Genomic DNA, 19,965 nt, shown 5'->3' with positions numbered 1-19,965 from the left:
GCCTCCCCCGGAGCTGGCGCGCTGCCCGCCTGGACGGCTGCCCACGGCTGCTGCAGAGCAGCGGCTCCTGCTCGCCTCCCCTTCCCTCTGGGCTCCGCTCACCGCGGGCTGCCTGACAGTGACTCCTCTGATGCAGCAGGGAGAAAAGGGCTTTTCCTTGGCCGGGGACAAAGAAAACTCTGAAATCTGCTTTTTCTGGCCCAAACTCCAAGTCCTGAGCTACGGCAAGACCCAGCTTTGCTTTGCTCCAGCTCTCCCCAGCTGTCCCCGCTTGCTGGGCTGGTCCCCAGGAGAAGGGGACGCTCATCCTGGATGGGGAAGAAGTTGATGCCTGTCCTGGGCTGACACTTCCAGCTTCGATGAGCACAGGGCAGGGCAGGATGGCTGGCTGAGGAGCTGTGGATAAGTGGTGTATAAGGTGGAGAAGCTTCATGTGAATTAACTCTGCTCCTGTGATTATTCTGGTCCCAGCAAGCAGGTTTTTTCTCTGGAAAGCAATCTAATTCCAGCTGTAAGCAAAGCCAGTTACAGTGCAGGGACTAAAACCAAATTAAATCTTGTGTATGGCTCAACAAGGGGTGGGTTATTGAGAGGAAGAGAGGAGAAATCAATGTGAGCCTGACAGGAGCACTGTGTGGGGAAGGGGGGAGGCAGGGCAGGCAGGGCTGTAGATGGACACTTGCTGCCTCTTCCAGGACATGGGCACAGCTACATTTGAGGAACAGGAGGAAAGTGCCTAGATAAAACTTGGGGTGGTGGTGGGGGGGTTGGTTAGGGAGTCACTACAGTGTCATGGAAATGAGAGGAAAGATGATTATTAACAAATGGAGGCTCAAAGGTAAAAAGCAGCCAGAAAATCCCACCAGGAGAGCAGAGGAGCTGGTGACTTAGAGATGTGAGCAGCCCCAGGTGGGCAGAGGAGCGGTGCCCAGCCAAAGTGCATGCCATCAGAAGAGCAGTGCGTGGCATTAGAGGAGGCATGTGGCATCGCCTGTGCCCCTGCACGGCACCAGGGTTTTGGCCGGCAGCTGGCAGTGCCCACAGGGCAATGAGACACATGGCAGCTCATTTCCAGTTGATGTTCACAGTGAAGGGAAGAGCAAAATGTTTTGCCCTTAGAGCAGACCATGAGCCAGGGTGGTTTCTCATGCCGCCGCCTTAGCTGGTGGGTTCAGAGAGGTTTCTCTGATGCCCCTGGGCCCCCATCCAGGCACGCCCCATCCTTTGTCCCCCTGCTTCCCACCAAGGAATAGCCCTCACTATGATCTCCCAGAGCTTTTGGGAAAAGCAGAAAGAGATGGAGCAAAGGACATGGGGAGAAGAGGGTGGAGTTTTCTGCCTTTTGTCTTCCTGGGCCAGATGGATAGGGGTGGTCAAGAGTTTGCCAGGATCTCCAGAGGGTCTGGTGATACCTGAGGGTCACTGCTCCCTTCCTGGGTGTCGGTGCAATGGCTGGGTGCTTCAGGGACTCCTCTGCCCACTCCATCCGCATCTCCTCCTCCCACAACCTCAGCCAGGTCCATTTCTCCGTTCATGGCTGACAGTTTATTTTTACTCTCTTTGTATCTTTTTCTTCTCTTTTTTTTTTCTTCTTCCGTCCTGTCCCTATTGATCTGCAGAGTAACTGGAGATGTAGAGGAGTCAAGACAGGAATAGACACAAGCAAGCCCTTGGCCTGTGTGCTTGTGTGTGTGCCAGGCAGGGTGGGGAAGGGAAGCGGAAAGACTTTTCCCCACAGATCTCTGTTCACAGCTTAGTTTTCTCCTCGGTGCAGCAATGAGCTCAGTCATCTTCTCAGGAATGGGTGAACGAGCTTTTCCTGGCTGCCAGGACTGATGGCCGGCGCAATGAAAGCTGCCGGTTCTCTTTCCATTACACACCATGTCTCTTTGGAGTAATTTTTTTTCCCCTTCATAACATCAGTCACCGCAGTGCTCGGCGGGGCACGCTCCATCACAGAGACATTAATAGGCCATAATTGAAGTTAATGTGCCATGGCCAGGACATGTGGATCCAGTTAGAAGAAATCAGATTGAGCAGAAGTGAATCAATTTTAGGCTGATTATTAAGATTTCTCTCCTTCGTCCTACCCTGCCCCAGTGCATGCTCTGTATGTCTGCCTGTCTGTCCATCCTGCCGGTGACGAGCAGTCCCAGAGGACAGGAGGAGGGGGCGTTACTCACCACCAAGCAGCTGGGCTTTGCTCAGGCCAAAGAGGCACCAACAAGAAGATGAGGTTTCCAGTTTAGTAACAGCATTTCCTTTTCTCTCTTCACCAGTTGCTTTTCTGAGGGTTTCCTTGGCTTCTCTTTGCTCACACAAAAGAACTGAAAAGAAAGGCCCTCTGTGTTCCCCTGCTTTGGTCCCTGCCTTCCCCTTGTGCGGTTCTCGGTGCGATGCACAGGTGCTCTCCAGGAGGCTTTGCTCTCCACGTGACTTAGAGTGGTGAGTTTGCGCTAGTGGAGCAGAATGAATTCACCCAGCCAACAGACAGGATCAGGCACTCCAGACCTGGAGGTTCAAGGCCATCCCCCAGAGCCCCTCCTCCAATAAATCAGGCTAGTTAATTGTCAGTAGCACCCACAGGCAGGAGATGCTCTTTTCTGCCTTCTTGGTGACTCTCGGGATGCGGTGGTGCTTGATGCTGTATTGCTCTTAAAGATGAAGCAGTTCCTGCTCAGCCTGGAGGCTGCCTCCTGCTTCTGTCCTCCAGGCCAGCACAATGATGGCAGCTCAGTGTGCTTCCCCTGCGGCCGTATCTCAGCTCGAACCGGGACTGCCAGTGCAAAGTGCGTCCCAGCTGCTCCGGGCTGCTTTGCCCTGCTTGGACATTCTTCCTCCTGGCTCTGTTGATGAAGTTGTTGGAGACCCTCCAGCCAATCTTGGCTTCTGCAACAAAGTGGTCTCTGAAAGGGAGGAAAGGTAGGTTTGGTCTGTGGAACAGTCTGTGGTTGAGGATCTTGGATGTTGTGGAATGACCGATGCCCCCATTGAGCACCTTTCCCTGAGGAGCAGGGTGGGACCTGCCGGCTGCACTACCACTGCTTTGCAAAGGGGGACAAGCAGGGTAAATGATCAGTGTGCACATGGGCTTCCCCAGCTGAGCTTGCCCAGCCCCAGTGCCAGAGCATCACCCCCAAAATAGCCACAGGATCACTGAAACATCCCCCGAGAACTAGCCCAACATCCCTGCAGCCCGCAGCCAGCCTCTGCCCATGCTGAGCAGCTTTGGGAAGACCACGACAACCAGGACGAGCACCACCTGTGGCAGGCCCTTTTCCTTCCCCCACAGCTCCTGGAAGCCAGACTTCAGGTCCCAGGAGGTAACAGCATCCTCGTGTCAAGGACAGCCAAGTCTGTGCCGACAGTGCACCACGTTCTTTGGCCTGTCCTCGCCTCCGTGCTGGGCAGCCCCCGAGAGCTGGATGGCTGAATTTCCCTGGCATTCCTCCAGGCTGGAATTATCTTGAGTTCAAGCAAAATCTTGCTCTTGGTCATATAGTTAAATTAAGTTAATGCACAGCAACTCTTTGCTCCTCTTTCCTTGAGTCTCACAAAGGTTTTTACTCCCACTGCAGCAAGATGGAGGGGAGACTTGCTGAGCAGGAGGGAGGGAGTTAGCGAGAAACTCGGAGAGCTCCTCCTTCCCCCAGACACTCATGACACTTTATCAATAGCCGGAGACAGATGCCCAAGGTCCTACTACCTGCTCCTGGCTTCGGTTTGTGAAGGTTTTTATTACCCCTCCGATTTTGTTGCAGAGTTTCGTCCAGCCCTGAGCGGATAATAGAATTTCATCAATAGACTGAGAAGGTGATGTATGTTAAAGCACTTAATATAAAGAGACTTCTACAGGAGCCCAAATTCAATTTGACCAATGAACTCAATTGCAGGCATTATTGCATTCCAGGAGAAAGACCAAGAGCATTTATACACATTACTCTGCAAACATTTATGTTCACACGTGATGTCCTCTTCACCCTTCCTCCCTTCTGTCGCCCAACCCCCTAATGGGCAGGTTTGGGTTCGTGTTTGCTTTTTAAGACAGCTTTGAATGTAAATAATGTTCTACCAGTCAGCAGGATCTTGACAGCTGGCAAGTGTCAACTTATTTAAAATAAATAGCCTCTCGAATGGGAACAGCCAGCTAGCGTGCTTTGCACTTTGGCATCTTTTAAATTGTCTCCTCTTTGTAACCCAAACCTCAAATCATTTCGAAGGGCAGCAAGGAAGGTTCCTCCCTGCCGGGAGGACTCATCTGTCCCTACCACACAACCAAAAGTGAAAAACCCGCAAGGGAAAAAAAAACAAAACACTCACAACACGTCCCTCTGACCTAACCCAGGGTTTTTTTTTCAGTTTTTTTGGCTCTGCAAAAAGCAGCGAAACCCAGAAGTCTCTCTCCTTGGTTTAGGTGGGAAGAAACAAAGCATTAAAGTGGCTTTTCCTCCCATTTCAGCCCCTGGACCGGAGGTTTAGTTAAACTCCCAGCCCTGCTCCTGGGATGAATGAGTTGCTGTTGCATTCTTCAGCCCTTTCAGCCCTGCTCCAGTCACTGGCAATAATGAAGCTCTGCTGGAGCAATCTCCCAGCAAGGTGAATCCTAATATAACTGCTCTCCACAAAGGGACAGTGCTTCTTCCATGGTTCAGCCATTAGAAGCTATTTTTACCTGTTTTTGCACGCACAGACGGGCCAGAAACAATCCAAGCTCAGCGCCTGTTAAGCTTTGCCCAAAAGATTTGTTCCCTGCTTTTGCTGAGCTGCCAAAACAGTTGCAAAGGAGCAGGTAAAAAGTGGGTAAGCCATGGCCAGGCAGCTGCTGGAGTGTGCTGCGAGCAACGGCTGGGGATGACAATAGAGAGATGGAGAAGAGTTATTCACGTTTCCCCAAGAGCTGAGATCAGTTGAAACATCATTTTCCTTGGGGACGGAGAGGAAAGAGCTCCCTTCAAACACATCATCCCATGAGACTCATTAAAGGCTCATCAATTACAGCGAGAGCAAACAATTCAGGGGAAAGCTATCATAAGCCTTCCTTTGGATGGCAGTCATTAGCAGCTCTCCGCTGTGCGCTGCCTCTCCCCAGTGCCAGCTCGGGTGAGCAGAAAGGGAGCAGGGGGGAACCACTCCCAAGCCAGTGGTGGCTGGGAAAGCAGGAGCCGAGTGGTCCAGGAGCCAGCAGGAGGGGACCACCTCTCCACAGCATCCTTGGGGCCATGCAGCCATGCCGTAGCATTTTCATAGCGAGCAAGGGGTGGCGATGAGATCACAGCCTGGACTGGAAGGACACTTGGAAGCGAGGTGGTGGCCCACTGCAGTGAACTGCTGTTGCCCCATGTCCTCCCCCAAGCTCTTTTTTAAGGAGCTCAGTGCAAGGCAAGATTGGGCCATGGTGGGAGCTGGGTGAGAGGTGTATGCGGATGGAGCAGCTCTCTGCATCTCCAACCAGCAAGCAGTTCCTCCAGCCCTACCCAGCACAGCAGCGTCACAGCGTCAGGCCCAAACAGGGGGGGTGCCAGCACCCCAAGGTCTGTCTAGCTCAGCCCCACAGGGAGAGAGAGGGATGAAGAGATGCTCTTTGCCTTTCTCTGCCCTACTTCCCTGCTCTGCAAGCAGGGTTACGGACAGAAAAGAGGTTGTAAAATACATAAGGGTCCTTGGAAGGAAAGCAAAGGGCTGGGGTGGCTTTTAAAAATTATTTCAAAAGTCATTGTTAATGAAAGCTCAGGGACAGGGGCTGCTTTCCCACTCCCAGCGTGGCTCCTGCAGGTTTGTGGCACTCACCCCCGGCTGCACCCCCTTTCGAAGCCTGCGCACAGGCATCTCCTTCCCTTGCACGTGGGCTTGGCACCAGACACCTCTCCAACCGCTCGCTGCTGTGACCTCCAGGATGCTGACTTGGAGAAATGCAGGGATGGCAAACTGTTCTTTATGGCTGTAAAAAAAAAAAAAAAAAGAAAGAAAAAAAGGACACTTCCCAGTAAACTTTCCTTGGCGCTCCAAGCTCCATGATGTTCCCTGGTGGAGGCATTGGCAGCATCAGAACACACTGCACCACTCTGAGGGAAGGCAGCAGCTGAACAACCTGCGCTAAAATAAACTCATAAATACCCCATCGTGCAAACTGTACCGCGTTGGGCCAGTCGTTGCTCCAGCAACTTTTGCTGAGGAACATGGCGAGCCAGCTTCTGTTTAACGCAAACCGCAGTTGCGAGCACCTACTAACAGCCAGGGCAGGACATGGGTGTTGCCAGGATGGAGGCCGGGCAGCTCCTGCTGGGTGCGTGCTGGGGCTGCGCTCCTCCAGGCTGTGCCCCACCACGGCTGCCTCCTACGTGGGCTCTGAATGCTCTGAGAAACGGTGCCGTCGCCGCTAGCCTTGACCCATGAGCTAGGGAGGAGAAACACTCCCAGCTCTTCAGATCACCGGATCCAAAGAGACCATATTGCAACCAGCCCTTTGCTGGAGCAGCCCCGGGGCTGGAGCAGGGCCATTGCTGCCTTCTGCAGGACCCAGCGCAGGTGTCTGCCCCACTGCTGCTATTTAAGCCTCATTGCTAAGTAGCTCCTAACCTTTCCCTTCATCATCTCTTTCCTGCAATGGCTGGCCGCCCAAAGAAATGAGCAGAGGCAAGCAGGACTAGCAGCACCCACCCAGGGGAGTGGGCTAATGTCATTTACACCAGTCTCCACCAGCTGGATCTTGGCTGGGGAAAGCTGTTGTGCACAGACTGTTGGCGAGCGCCCGTCCTTGGGCTGCTGGCCCAGAGAAGGAGGCAGAGAAGCCTGAGGAAGGGGTTAAAGCCAAGCCGCTGAGCACGAGCAGCAGGGAGGCCTGGAAGCAGAAACCTTCGCACAAAATGGGGTTGGCAATCGGGGCTGGCTAAAGGTGCTTGGCTGTTTGCTATTAAATAATGCAGCCTGATTGATTGGGCTGAAAAGTGCTGTGTTGCGGGGTCAGCTTGCTGGGGTTATAGTTCTCTGCTTAGATTGATGATCCTCAAAGGTCAAATTCAGAAAGCAATTCTCTGGTAAAATTGATCCTTTAGATAACAAAACTTTTGCACAGGGCTGAACAGTGAGAAATATAAGTGATTTGGGCACAGGCAAGCAGGGTGACTGGCTGCCTTTGCTTTCTCTTTATTCAATTGTCTTCGTTTACACCAATTAGGAGGTGAGGGTCTTCTCTGGGAGGAGCAGTGCTCCATCACCCATACAGGCAGTGTCTGGGGGCCGTACATGAGCACCCACCCTGGCCCCATCCCACTGGCAGGGGAGCATCTGGGTGCCTTTGCCGGGGCAGGAGGCAGCTGGGGGCTGTCCTGGGAGTTGGTGCTCAGCTTCCAGCCCGCCTCAGCAGCAAGTGAGTAGGGTGTGCCTGCGTGTGTGTGTGTGTACAAGCAGGCACATCTGACTGCCCCCTGCACGCATCCATGCCTCACTCTCCCAGCAGCGAGAAGGCTGGGTCCTGCTGCTTGGCAGAGGTTTTAGTAGCTGGAGCCAAACGAACATTGAGTGGGTTTCACCCTCCTGTATGGCAGCAGCCTGGAGCCAGCAGGAGCACCCCGAAGCGGCTGCTTGGACCCCAGCGGGGGCTGCCAGGAGCAAGGACGTGCTACAGGCAGAACAGCATGATCGACACCTTGCCCCAGGCCACCGCGGGGGACCAGGTGGTGATCGCCCAGGGCTGATGTCCCCACTGCGAGACTATCAGGGTCAAGTGCTACCCTCCACCTCATCCCAGACTTCAGAGAAAGCAAGGGGGATGCCAGGCCCTGCCTCCTTTGTACCCCCTCCCCTGCGGCTCTCAAACTCCCCCTCAGCTGGATTTTAAGGCTCTGCCCTGGAGCTGGCTCCCATCCCCTCGCTCCCACCAGAGGTAGGAGAGCTGCAGCTTCCAGAAGCTGTTGCTCTGATTCAGGCTGGGCCCAGCGTGGCAGCAGTGAGGCTTTGACCTGCTTTAACCTGCTATCTTGCCTGCTTTCCTCTCGTCTGCTCATTCTGAAGTGAGAGAAGGAGGCCGTGCTGTGTGGACGCTGAATAATTCAGAGCAAGGCTCCGCAGCACCCCGGGGCTAGGCGTCACCTCTGCCAAAGGGCTGGGACAGCTCAGCTGAGCTCCTTCACTAGAGGCAGAGGGGACACAGAGCAGCTGAAATACAGCATCCCTTGTGTAGGTACTGGCCAAAGCTGCTTCCTTCCCCTGGATGTTTGGATTCACGGCTTGCCCCCAGAGCACTGATGCTCAGAGGCTGTTAGTGCTTTCAGCCGTGACGTGGCATCTCCAGCTTTTGCTAACACACAGATTCAAGTGGAGCATGCTGAGTGTCTCAGCCTCTGCTCCATGGACCACATTTTCTTCCTTCATCCCTTTTAGAGACTGCAGTATTCCCTCCTCTGCTTGGTCAGAGGCAGGGCAGGGTTGTAAGATGGGAAGAGAGACTGTTCATCCAGCTTATGCTTAGCCTCTGAGCGGGGTTTGCTAGAATTAAGGACAGGGAGGGGAGGGGGAGAAAAAAAAAAACATACATGAGGTCAGCTTATCCAGCTGTGCGTGAGGAGGAGCACAGCAAAGGTGGCCTCACTGGATCAGGCAGGTGGCTGGGGAGCATCTTTGGGGACACCAAGGGAGAGGGGGAGAGGCACCCGGTGCCGACAGCCAGAAGAGACCCACTTGTAGCTCTCAGCCTAATCCAGGTTGTTTATCCCAGTGTGGACAGAGCATGAGAAGAAGCAGGCCATGTTGCATCTGTCTTCTCTGCAAGCAGTTTGTTCCCCTCAGCTCTGCATCTCTTGTGCAATTAGCCCTAGAAAAGAAAGCACTGCCCCATCAGACTTTACCATTCACATAAGGCACAGCATTACTGTTTTCTAATGGTTCTGTTTCTGAGGGTGTAAATTATTGCACAAAGCAGTAAAAAACCCGCAAGCTGTGCTAGGGATCCACTGTCTAGAATGAAATGAGAGGTTTTGGTCCCCGAAGTCTCTGTCTGATGGCCTGCGCTCGGGACCAGGCATCACTAGAGCCACGTGTGAGTTATGGGCTCAGCCTCTGTGCTCTGCGCAAGTCACCTCCCGAGTCTGAGCAACAGGAATTATTGTGCGCGGAGATAATTATTCCCTGCATACTGCACTACAGCTCATTAAAAGTTTGTTAATGTTTGCAAATTGCTGAATAGTGTTTTTCGTTGTTGCCTTCTCTGATGAGGTGGGGACTAAAAGGCAGATTCTGATGGTGGCTTGTTCTCTGTGTTATTTTGGTCACGGCAGGCTGGGACTGCGCTGCACATAGGGAAAAGGGTTTGTGTTGTGTAACTTCACACCACAGGAGAAAGCGCTCTTGACTGTAGCGCGCTGCACAGGGGTCAAGGGGCTGAGTCCCACCAGTGTTAGCTACGCTTCTCTATCTAAAGCTTGAGACTGTCCTCTCTGCCTCCCAGTAAATGCCTACATCTGAGCTAATAATTTCGGAAAAAATTGTGACTCCTTACTGGAGTCTCAGCTGGAGATGTTGACTTACCATGAAACGATCTGTGCTACTGCAGTCAGATGATGGGAGTAAAGTATCTCTCCTCTTGGAATAGAAATTGCAGCTGCACCTTGGGTGAGGATGTGGACATCATAACCCCAGCACCAGATACCTGGGGAAAACAGCTAAGTTCAGTGAAAAAATCCTGCAGAAGAAACAGGAAAGGGGTAACGGGCCCAGCGTCACCTCTACATTTTCATGCACAGGGACAGCACTATGCCAGGGGCAAGGAGGAGTTGCAGTAATACCTGACAGCACTTCTCCTGTCTTCCTCTTCCAGGTGTAAATGCAATCTCCACGCTAACCTGTGCACCTTCAAAGAGGGCAGCCTTCAGTGCGAGTGCGAGCACAACACCACAGGGCAGGACTGTGGCAAGTGCAAGAAGAACTTTCGCTCCAGGTCTTGGCGAGCAGGATCCTACCTGCCTCTCCCCAACGGGTCCCCCAACGCATGTAAGTAACCTGCAGCGAGCCAGCCCTGGCCGCACTTCCACCTTGGGCTGCACAACGCCCGCAGATGGGAGCAGATTCTCATCTTGTCCTTCTCTGTCTCGAATCAGTGCAGGATGCTCAGCTTTCAAAAGGGAAGTGGATGTTTACCAATGTCTTGGTACACAGAGAAATGAGAGAGGATCTGGGTGGATGCAGAGGTGACTTGTTGGCTACTGGTAGATGAGCGATGAGTCCAAATGATGGTCGAGAATAGGAAGGATGACCTTGGGCTAAGATACAGGTCCATGGCTTTGTGACAATGCAAATTACTGTCCTTTGAAGAAGACACTATTTGGCCGCAGTAGAGCCATGGGCTGAGCACCGGCACTGCTCAGCTGCGGGAGTGCAGGTTGCTTCCTGGATTGCTTTCTGGATCCCGTTCTGTATACGTCGGTATTTCAGGCAAGCGCCGCGAGCTGCGGTCCTTCTGCGCAGCTCCAGACTCATCCAATTGCCTGCTGGAGCAAGGCACTGACAGAAGCAAAGGAGCGCAGACAAGATGAAGGATGCATACCCACCATTGTTCAAGCAGGGGAATTAGGGCAGGAAACATCACAGATGGGCCAGTTTCTCCTGGGTTTCTGTCCAGTCCACACTGGCAGACTTGTTTAAATGTCACAGAGCCACAGTAGCCACTCCAGCCTTTCAAGCAGCAGCTTTGAGCATTACCAAAGAGAATCTTTTCCCTCCCTCCCCCCAAATTTTTTGAAAGATTTATGTGCTTTAAGATGATCAAAGCTGAAATTCAGGCTCCGAAGGCCGTGATGGGAATGTTTTGTGTGTGCCAGGGCTGGTAGACAAGCAGGTTCTTTGAAAGGGAACGAGCTTGTCAGCTCCCACCAAGCGGCTGCATTGCTTCAAAGGAGCCTGGGAGAGTTTCTCATGTTGACAGGCACAGACATGCTGTTCTCTCTATTTCCCTCCCCTCCATTGCTTGTGTCTCTTCCTATTTCTCTTTCTCCTCTGCTCTTTCTTCTCCCATTCATCTCTCTTCCCATCTGTCACTCAGTCTTCTCCCCCCTCCCCAACTCTCTCTGTTGCTTCTTCTTCTCCCATCAACATCATCCTCTTCCTCTGCAAGAAGCATTTCTCTGAAGTCCTCTCCTCTTGGTGGTCCTGCCTCTTCTATCACTGGTCCTGTGCTTTAAGTTCATACATAGCAGAGACTTGCCATGATTTATTCACTTGTTACAGTAGAGAGGACCATGGCCTTCAGTCTCCCATGTGCCAAAAGCCAGAAGCTGGTCCTTGGATGGCCTTCGACTGGCGGGTTTGAAGCCGGTGGCTTTGCAGTGTCCTGTGGAGCAAGTGCTGCAGTGGGAAGGGTGTTGAACTCTTCTCACTCACAGAGAGCTGCCCCAGGTGCAGCAACCTGGTTCAGACCCTACAGCTCATGCTTAGAGCAGTGAACCTCAGAAGATGTGCTTGTCCTTTGCTGGGCTTTAACGGTAGGTCAAGGAAATGGTTAACAGAAAAACCCGTCAGCAAGGACCACGCTGGCTTTTCTTCCTCAGATGAAAGGCTTGAGATGCCAAGACCCCAGACAGCACTGTCTGGTTGCCTCTGTGGTTTGACAAAAGCAGCTTTTAAGATGTTGCAGCAAACTGATGAGCCTACGAGCAAGACCCCTGCTAATTAATTGCTGTTCGGTCCCACGTCCTGTATCTGTTTGATCTTCTGCGGCTATCAGAGCCGATGGTGTCCTGCTTCCAGTGACCAGGCTTCTTGTTTTTTCCAGGTGCAGCTGCAGGCTCAGCCTTTGGCAGTAAGTAAAAACATAACTGAAATGCTGGCATTTAACACCTCAGTGCATGGTCCTTGTGGATGTCACTAGGAAAAAAAAAATTTGTTATTTTCTGTCCATTATCATTTTCCAGGCAATAAGTCTTCCCTAATTATGCCTCATTTTCTGTCCTGTCAGAGTCTTATATTTTCTTCCTTTGACTTCAGTAGCCTCATTTTGCCTCTTCCTCTGGCATGGTTTCCCCCCATGAGGTTCGTTAGTATGGCAGCCGGAAAGGAAATAAAATAAGACTCTTCAAAACCACCAGTGCTCGCTGTGAACTTTTACCCCCCAGTATTGCAGACTTCTGCTGTGAGAAGGAGCTGGGTTTGAATTATTTGGCATAGCATCCAGTCTGGGTCACCTTGGGCTATCGATAAAAAAATAGCGAGAGAGTGTGTGTGTACATCCGTATGTACACGTGTACGTATATGAACATATGCCTATGAAGTGTCGGCAGCAGAGACGGTAGAGCTCAGCGGGGATTTCTATTGAAAGATTGATGGTATGATAGGACTCCTTATTTAACAAAGCTGGAGGTAGTTTGATATCAAAGAGCCTTGAGTTTTGGGTAAGCAGAAGCCTGGGTCTGAATTTTGTGGCTCAGAATTACCCTCCAGAAGAAACAAATCAGAGAGCTGAATGAATAATGAATTCTTTGGTTTGCAGGCAAGTGCAAAGAATTGGAGGAGAAATAGTTTCAGAGAAATGCAAATGCAGTTAAGAAAAATGCACCTAATTGAAAAGTGGCGTATGGTTTTTTTTCTGGGTAAATGAACCATATTTAGACTTTAAGCAGTTAAATTTAAAGGGTTAAAATTGTCAAGTAAATTTAAAGTCTCCCTTAAGTAATTTAGGATTTAAAAAAATTAAATATTTTAACAGTCCAAAATATTCTTTGCTTTTCTGGTAAAAACCATTTTGATAACTCTTTTTTCCCCCCTTAACAGAGCTCGGCATTCTCAGTACTACATTTGTTTCACTGGAAAATGTTCCCATCACATTTTTCTGCTAGGGAGAAGCTGGGGGGGTGCTGGGAGCGATGCGCAGGAGGTGGACAGGAGGGATTTATGTCCAAGGCCAGTTAAGGAGAGATTATTTAGCCTGCATAGGAGACTAGAAGTGACCTAAATTAAGTATTTAAACTAGCTCAAGGCTATTATGAAATTAAGCATGATAATCTGCATGAAGCAGTGGGACAAACAAGGACAGGAGGGCAGCAGGTGTAAGTTAAGCAGGAATTTGTGTTCCAAGTGTTATTTTAGTTCGGGCTGTTGTGGCGAGCGCGGTGGGGTGGGCACTGCACCCCGGATCGCTCCTGCTCAGCTCCACGGGGGCTTGCTAACGTTAAGCCATAACTAATTTGCCCTGCTGAACGAAGGATGCCAGTGGAAATTAATATGTGCCAAGGGGACGGGTTGGTTTTGATGGTGCCGAGTAGTTTGCTGCCTGTGGGGTGGCAGAAGGGAATGGTGCTGCTTATGGAGCCGGGGTAAGCAGGGCTCTGCCGGCTGGCACATAGAGGTCAGGCAGTGGATGCACACCTCCCGGTAGGGTGGGCTGGGGGCTCCTCTGCCCCTCCCGCCTGCTCTTCACCCCGTCTCTGCCCAGGCGTGCTTTCATTTCCCCTTTTCAGCTTAATTGGCAATTAGTTTATGATAGAGCTGTAAGTATTTAAGCCAATATCTGCACCAACAGAGTAAGCTGATACAGCCACAGCCTCCGGCCCTTGCACGCATACATGTGCTCGCTGCATCCAGCATCACTGAGCCACCACTGCCTTAATCCTCTCAGTGCCCCAGTTGTAACTGCGCTGAGAAGTCGGTCACCAGTTCATCCCCAGCTGCAGCAGCCTCAGGGGCATGTGGGCTGGCAAGGAAGCCCTCCATTCCCCCTCAGTAAGTGCCTCCCACCTCTTCTCTTTGCTTGCTAGCATATGGGCGACCGCAGCGGGTTACCACCGCAAAAACGACCACCACAACACCACCCACCACCACCACCACCAGCACCCCCCTACCTGCCACCACCACCCAGCCAGGTGGGTGCCATGCTCCCTGCCTCACTTGGAGGGTCAGGACTCTGCTGCCGGGCTCCTCTTTTTGGCTGCTTCCCATCGGGGCTCCTCTGGTGGCGGCAGGGAACGCATGGGGCTGCCATGTTGGCCCTGGTTTTCTGCTCTGTAGGATGATAAAGGGACATGGATAAAAATCACCCTGACTCGGTTCACATCCTCCAGCATCTGGGCAGTCCTGGTTCGCTTTTCTCTCTACTCAGTCCAAGGACACTTTGACATGTGTAACGTGAGCTAGGAGCAAGTGTTATGGTCCCTATAAGCAGGGAGTCAGCCACATGACTCCACCTCAAAGCCAAGAGACAACCACACCACGGGTTGGCATCCCCTCTCACCGGCTGCTCTCACTCTGCTGCTGCTGTTATCATCAGGGCAGGAAGAAGTGAAGCCAGGACTGGATGTGGGGGAAGCAGCACTTTTCCCTTTTTCTCTCAACTTTTTTTTTTTAAAAAAGGAAGAGGTTTTCAAAATCCATCCTTCCTAGAGCCACTTAGCAGCTTTGTCATGCAAAGGACTGGCACAGCTGCAAGAGATGCTCTGTTACAGCCCCATCACAAGCCAGGGCAGGAAAGCAATGAAGGCTTTGCTGTCCCACCGTAAAATTAAACCACATATTCGGTCTTGCCTGGCTGGAAGGAGCGGGGGATTGTGCCCTGTCCTGCTCTATCCCTGACCTCCATGTGCGATACCACAGCAGGCAGGAGAGTCGCCCCCACTGTACTTGCTGGTGCTGCTCCCAGAGCGATGGGGAAGGCTGGGTGCTGCTCTGCCCCACCAGCCGCTCGCTCAGCCGGGGAACCTTCCCCATGGAGTGGCCACCTCCTGCCACTTGCCACCAGACTCAGAGCAACTCACAGGCTTTGCTAGGTCACGCCAGGCATGGGACGTCAGGTCACAGGAGAAGCTGGCCCTGTCCTTGCCAGGTCTCCCAGTCCTGCAGCAAGTCCCTGTGGCCAGACTCAAGGATGCAGGCTGGCTGCATCTTCAAGGGCAGTTTTCCTAGGGCAGAGCCACACTCCAACGTTCCCCAGGCAGCCGCTGTACAAGCAGCCAAGGAGCGTGCAGAGCTGGAGCTCACACACGTGCCAGAAACACTTTTTCCTAATTTCTAAAATCACCCCGTGGAAGAAAATGTTTGTCCTTTTTCTGGGGGTTCCTCCTTACCTCCCCCCGTGAACAAGAAGACAGCATTTTCACTTGTGTTTTGGAAATAAGCAGATAAAACTTAACAGCAGGACATTTTTTTAAGCTTCTCATGGGGGAATTAGACACGCATTCCTCCCCTTGCCATGCTTTCTGGGCCTGATATTTCCCAGGAGGACGTTTTACACCCACAGTATGTTAGTAACAGTCTGTCTGGGGGAGCTGCCAGAAGCCAGTCAAAGGGATGAGGAAACTTGATTGCATGTTTATGCAGATATAGATATATTCATGGAAGTACCCTGCATGAGTAGCTAATCAGGAAGCTGAGGGTTTAACTCCAACTTCCATGGAGTTGGAGTGACCCTGGGCAAAAGAGCACAAGTCTCTCATTTATTGAGAAGTGCTCCTGACCCAGGCCCATGTCATATTTGTGCAGGAGGAGGTTCATCCACCACCCCTGCCCAGAGCTCACACCATCACCGTGGCCCCAGCAGTGACGGGGGGGGTCACATCTATATCTGCACCACACACTTGGGGTCATTTGATTTTTATCCATGCTCACCCATAGCAACTCTTAGGTCTATTTTGTTTTACAAGTGCTGTGTACATGTGGGTGGTGTGCTTAGTGTCCATCTTGTGTATGATTTGCAGTGCTCTGCCTCGCTTGTGTTATACGTCTGGGGTGGGCAGGATGGCATCCGTGTGGGCTTGGGTGGCGGGGGGACACAGTCTATCCTGCTAAACTGCTCTGAGGGACCTGGGAGATATCATGCACCTCGGGGTTTATTCCTTCTCCAAAACCTGCTTCCGGGGCAGAAAAAATGTTTTCGTAATGCTTTCATTAACCGATGGCAAGGGACAAAATAAATAAACTGCAGTCCAGCCACCACATCTCTGACTTGAAACACTCGGGCCTGAGCTCTGAGATCCTTGCCCCTGCCCAGATGCCCATCCGTGTTTCTGAACAGCCAGGTCCCACCCCAGAATGGTGTGCCTGGGGATGGAGACAGCACCTGGAAGGGCTGCGCCAAATAAGAAGGTAGTCATGGCCACCCAGCAGCTCAGGGACCTGCTCTCTTACCTGGGCAGCATGCTGGGTTTGATGCCAAAGGTCCGTTGTGTGCCTTTGTCCAGCAACAGGGAATCAAGGCACAGCCTAATTCTGATCTGCTTTTGACCAGAGATGTTCCTCCCACTCCAGTCCTGCAAAATGTAAACTACTTTAAATACTATGACATCCCAAAGGGGCTGTGAAGGTAACTCACTTGGACCTCAGGGAAAACACCTTGCTAAAGAGATGACCCTTCGAGCTCATGGTAAGATGCCCATTTGCAGGAGATGCAATAGCCTCGAGCTGGATCAGAGTCCCAAACGTGAGACATTCAGTCATTGCCTCCCTTCTGAATTTTAGAAGCATTAAATGCATCCCTCCCCAGCTCATCCAGCCAGACATTTAAAAAAAGAGTCCTGTTAGGGCCCTGCCCCATCCCTGTGCTGTGTCACCCTCTAATTTACACACTGTCTTCTGCCCTCTGAATTTCTTCTTCCCACCATAAGCAAGCATCGTCAGACCAGCCTCTGAGTTTGCTGCCTCTGTGCCCGTGACAGAAACACGGAAAAAAACAGGTATTTAAAGCCAGACCGATGTGTTTTTCCCTTCTCCTTCATGCCTCCGCACACCAGTGGGTAGCAGCAAGGCAGAAAGCAACGTAGCACGTAGGCTAGAGGAGTAAGATTAGATTTGGGTTGTCTCTGGGTTGCATGGATCTGCTAGACATCTGCTTCCTTTGGCTGCTCATGGTGTTTTCTGTGGTCAAGGTGGAGCTGTGGTCATGTTCGTAGGATGCTTTTGTGCTCGGTCGCCTGTGGTGAGACAGGGGAGAAGAATGAGTTTATGGGCACGGTCTGTGGTTCGAAGGCAGTCGAGGCTGCCAAAATGGGTAGAAAGAAGGGAAATCGCAGAGTTACCCTAAGGAGGATGAATTAAGTGCTATTCTCATTTGCCTTCTGCAGTTCTGTTATTTTGAAACCTTCCTTGAAGCCTGTCAAATTCTTCCTTGCCATTTGTTACATTTTTCCCACATTCAAAATAAGCAAAAAAAAAAAAAAAAAGCTTTTTTTTCCTGGTTCCATATTTCCCCCCCTGGTTTGTAGCAGTTTCAGCAGTGCCAGTCCACCTCTGGGAAAAACAAAACAACCATCAAGCAGGGCTCAGGTTGGGTACCTGAGAAGAGCACCTCTCCTGCAGAAGGAAAGCACCAAAAGCCTGACTTTGTGAACATCCTGCAGAAATGGGACCTGTGTTTATGTTTTGAGGAGGACATTTTCAGGGTCCTTCCCCACTATGTCGGTGCTGCTTCCCGCAGTGGTTTTTGCTGTACAGTGTGATTTCCTGGGTCTATTTATTCTACTTCCCCAGAAAACCCACCAAGACCAGTGATTTTCATCAGGGCTGATACAAGCCCCTGAGACAAGAGCTGCCCATTCTTTCCCATCTGTATGAACTGGCTCTGGGAGTGAAATGTCTCTGTCCCCCTCCCGACATGTAAACTGTCCATTAATGTCCCCGAGCTATAAGGGAAAGGTTCTCAGGATAATGAGCATTAATAATTTTCCTGGCTCTGTAAATGCGATTGAGTGGAGGTGTATGTGAATGACTAAAAAGCAAAATGCCTTCAGGGCTGTTTTTTATTGTGACTCTAATTAAACCCTTGCCAATTTGCACAGGGCTTTTTTCATATTCTCTTTAACAGCATATTAATATCAATTGGTTTCCACTTTCCAGCTGAAAAGGACAATGTCTATCACCTTCTCTTAGAGCTTGTCATTAAAAAAAAATATATCTTTTTTTTTTTTTTATTCTGCATTGTTTATCATCCCGTTGACGAGGCTGGGAAATCACATTTCTCTCCAACTCGGGCTTGTCCTTTGAAACTTGGCAAGGATCAAGATTTTTTTTTTTCTCCTCCTCCTTATGTTACCCAACTGGAGCTAGAAATTAATAATATGTCTTTTAAAATTTTATTCCCTGGTTTGTTTTCTAGCAAACCTGAAGACTGTTACCAATATTGAGGAGATGGGGAGGGGTATGGAGCCAGTGGGGGTGAGGGTTTGCAGGGAAATCAAACAAGAGATCTATAAATTTCTTGCTGGTTTAATTTCTCTGCAATGGCTTGCAAATTCTTTAATTTGTATTTCTGAGGGACGAGCAGACCCTGAAGGAGGGCCTAGAAGTTTGGATTAGAAACCAGGACTTCATGCCTCCATCGTAAGACACCTGTGCTAATTCTCAGTTCCATTATTTCAAAGCAGAGGGGTGCAGATCAGTCCCCGGGGTCCTCATGCAAACACAGGAGCAAAATGCTCTGCATTCAGCTGGGCTGAGAACGGGCAGCTCAGCACACCGCTGTCCTCCTGCCCTTTGCGTCGCAAGGGCTGCCCGGCCCCTCCAGCGCCCGAGGATGTACCAGCTGCCCAATGCCAGCAGCAGCACTTGCATCGAGCGGGCAAGGCATGAAAACCTGCGTGCTACAGGGTTGGGTTGGTTTTGTCCTCCAAAGCTCTGGCCCTCCATCAGAGTGCTGCAAAGCTCCTCGCTGGTTGCCAGCTCCCCCCAGCACAACCAGTAACACAGCTTTCCCCTTCGATCGCTGCAAGACTACACTGGCTTGTCGGCGGCTGCCCCGCTGCAAGTGGGCTCTCCCCCAGCCAAGGCTGGCCCAGGAGCAGAAGGTAGGAGACATGTGGCTGAGCTGGGTCCTGCCAGTGAGTACCAGCTCCCAATGCTCAGCGAACACTTTAGTTTCTAGTTCTGCATCTCTGTTTTCCATGCATCTCTCTCCTCCTCCTGCCTGGGAGAAAGCTCAGGGTTTGTCTGTGCCCAACACGCAGCTGGGAATCTGGTGAGGCTGGATTGAGCCTCAGGGTTTAGTCGTATACATGAAAGATGAGGATGGTAAGTGGTAGAAGAGATTGTTCACAGCTTGCTGCTGGGGTGAACAGAGAGGATCATGGAAATCCTGTCGTCTCCCGAGACCAGAGTCTGTTTGTAGAGCAGAATAACTTTGTAAATAGTTAGGCCTGGGTCATTTATAGCATAGATGCCTTCTTATGTATTTCCTTGCTTCAAGTCTCCTGTGTGACTGCCTAAGGTGAGCTGCCTCTGGTGGGAGCCTTGGGAGGCTTCATGCTAGCTGTTGAGGCTGAAGCTTCTCCTCCTCAGTGTTCCCACCAGCACATGCGCTTCAGCAGTTACCCCTTGGTGCTCAGCTCCCGTTTCCCATCCGAGATGCCTGTAGCTTGCTCCAGCCATAGGCATTAGCATTCCTTCCAGTGCAGAACATAACAACTGCTGAAGCTGGGCCCAGGACACAACCCAGTGATTGGAAATATTCAACTTGGGGGACAGAAAGTGCTGAAATTGCGGCTCTTTGGAACTGTTGTGCTTTTGGACCTCTGTGGCCTCACAGAGAGACAAAACTCTATTTGATGCAGTAACAAGGCCTACACCATGGGCATCAATGCCAGGTGATGCTGACAGTCTGAGCTGAACAAGGTGGGCTTCTAAGTCTTCACAGTGGCCTGCAGACTTAGCTTCTCTCTGTGCTTGGGCAATGTAATGACCACATGCCAACACTTGCCCATCCAGAAGCTCCCATGCCCTCCCCTTAGGACTACTTTTTTCTGTCTCTCTTCACACATGAAGGCTCTAATTTCCAGGAGACTGTGTCTCTCACTCCTGCTTCAACACATCCTCAACCAGATATGGCTCCGCCAACCCACCCTAGACACCTGCCTAGAGCTTCCAGTGTCCCTTTGCCACCTTTTTAAGCAAACAAGAGGGAGATCTGTATTAAATCTGATGTTCTCTCTAACTGATGCCACCGTAAGCTGTTCAGCGCCGACCAAACACAGCAGCACTTGGACCCAAGCTGAAGCCACCAGA

At 51.3% G+C, this 19,965-nt stretch overlaps 1 protein-coding gene across 1 annotated transcript in view; it reads left to right on the top strand.

Moving 5' to 3' along the window:
• The window catches only part of NTNG2 (netrin G2), a 50,736-nt gene that overhangs the window by 25,551 nt on the left and 5,220 nt on the right, over positions 1–19,965 (top strand). The window contains exons 4-5 of the mRNA XM_064468772.1: positions 9,812–9,984; positions 11,762–11,788. Of these exons, the coding sequence (XP_064324842.1) occupies positions 9,812–9,984; positions 11,762–11,788 (200 nt within the window). The remainder of the gene's footprint in view (positions 1–9,811; positions 9,985–11,761; positions 11,789–19,965) is intronic.

Source organism: Phalacrocorax carbo, chromosome 18, assembly GCF_963921805.1.
Source record: "Phalacrocorax carbo chromosome 18, bPhaCar2.1, whole genome shotgun sequence".
Classification (NCBI taxonomy): Eukaryota; Metazoa; Chordata; class Aves; order Suliformes; family Phalacrocoracidae; genus Phalacrocorax; species Phalacrocorax carbo.
The sequence above is the reverse complement of the archived record's forward strand: the minus strand, read 5'-3'. Positions and strand labels throughout refer to the sequence as shown.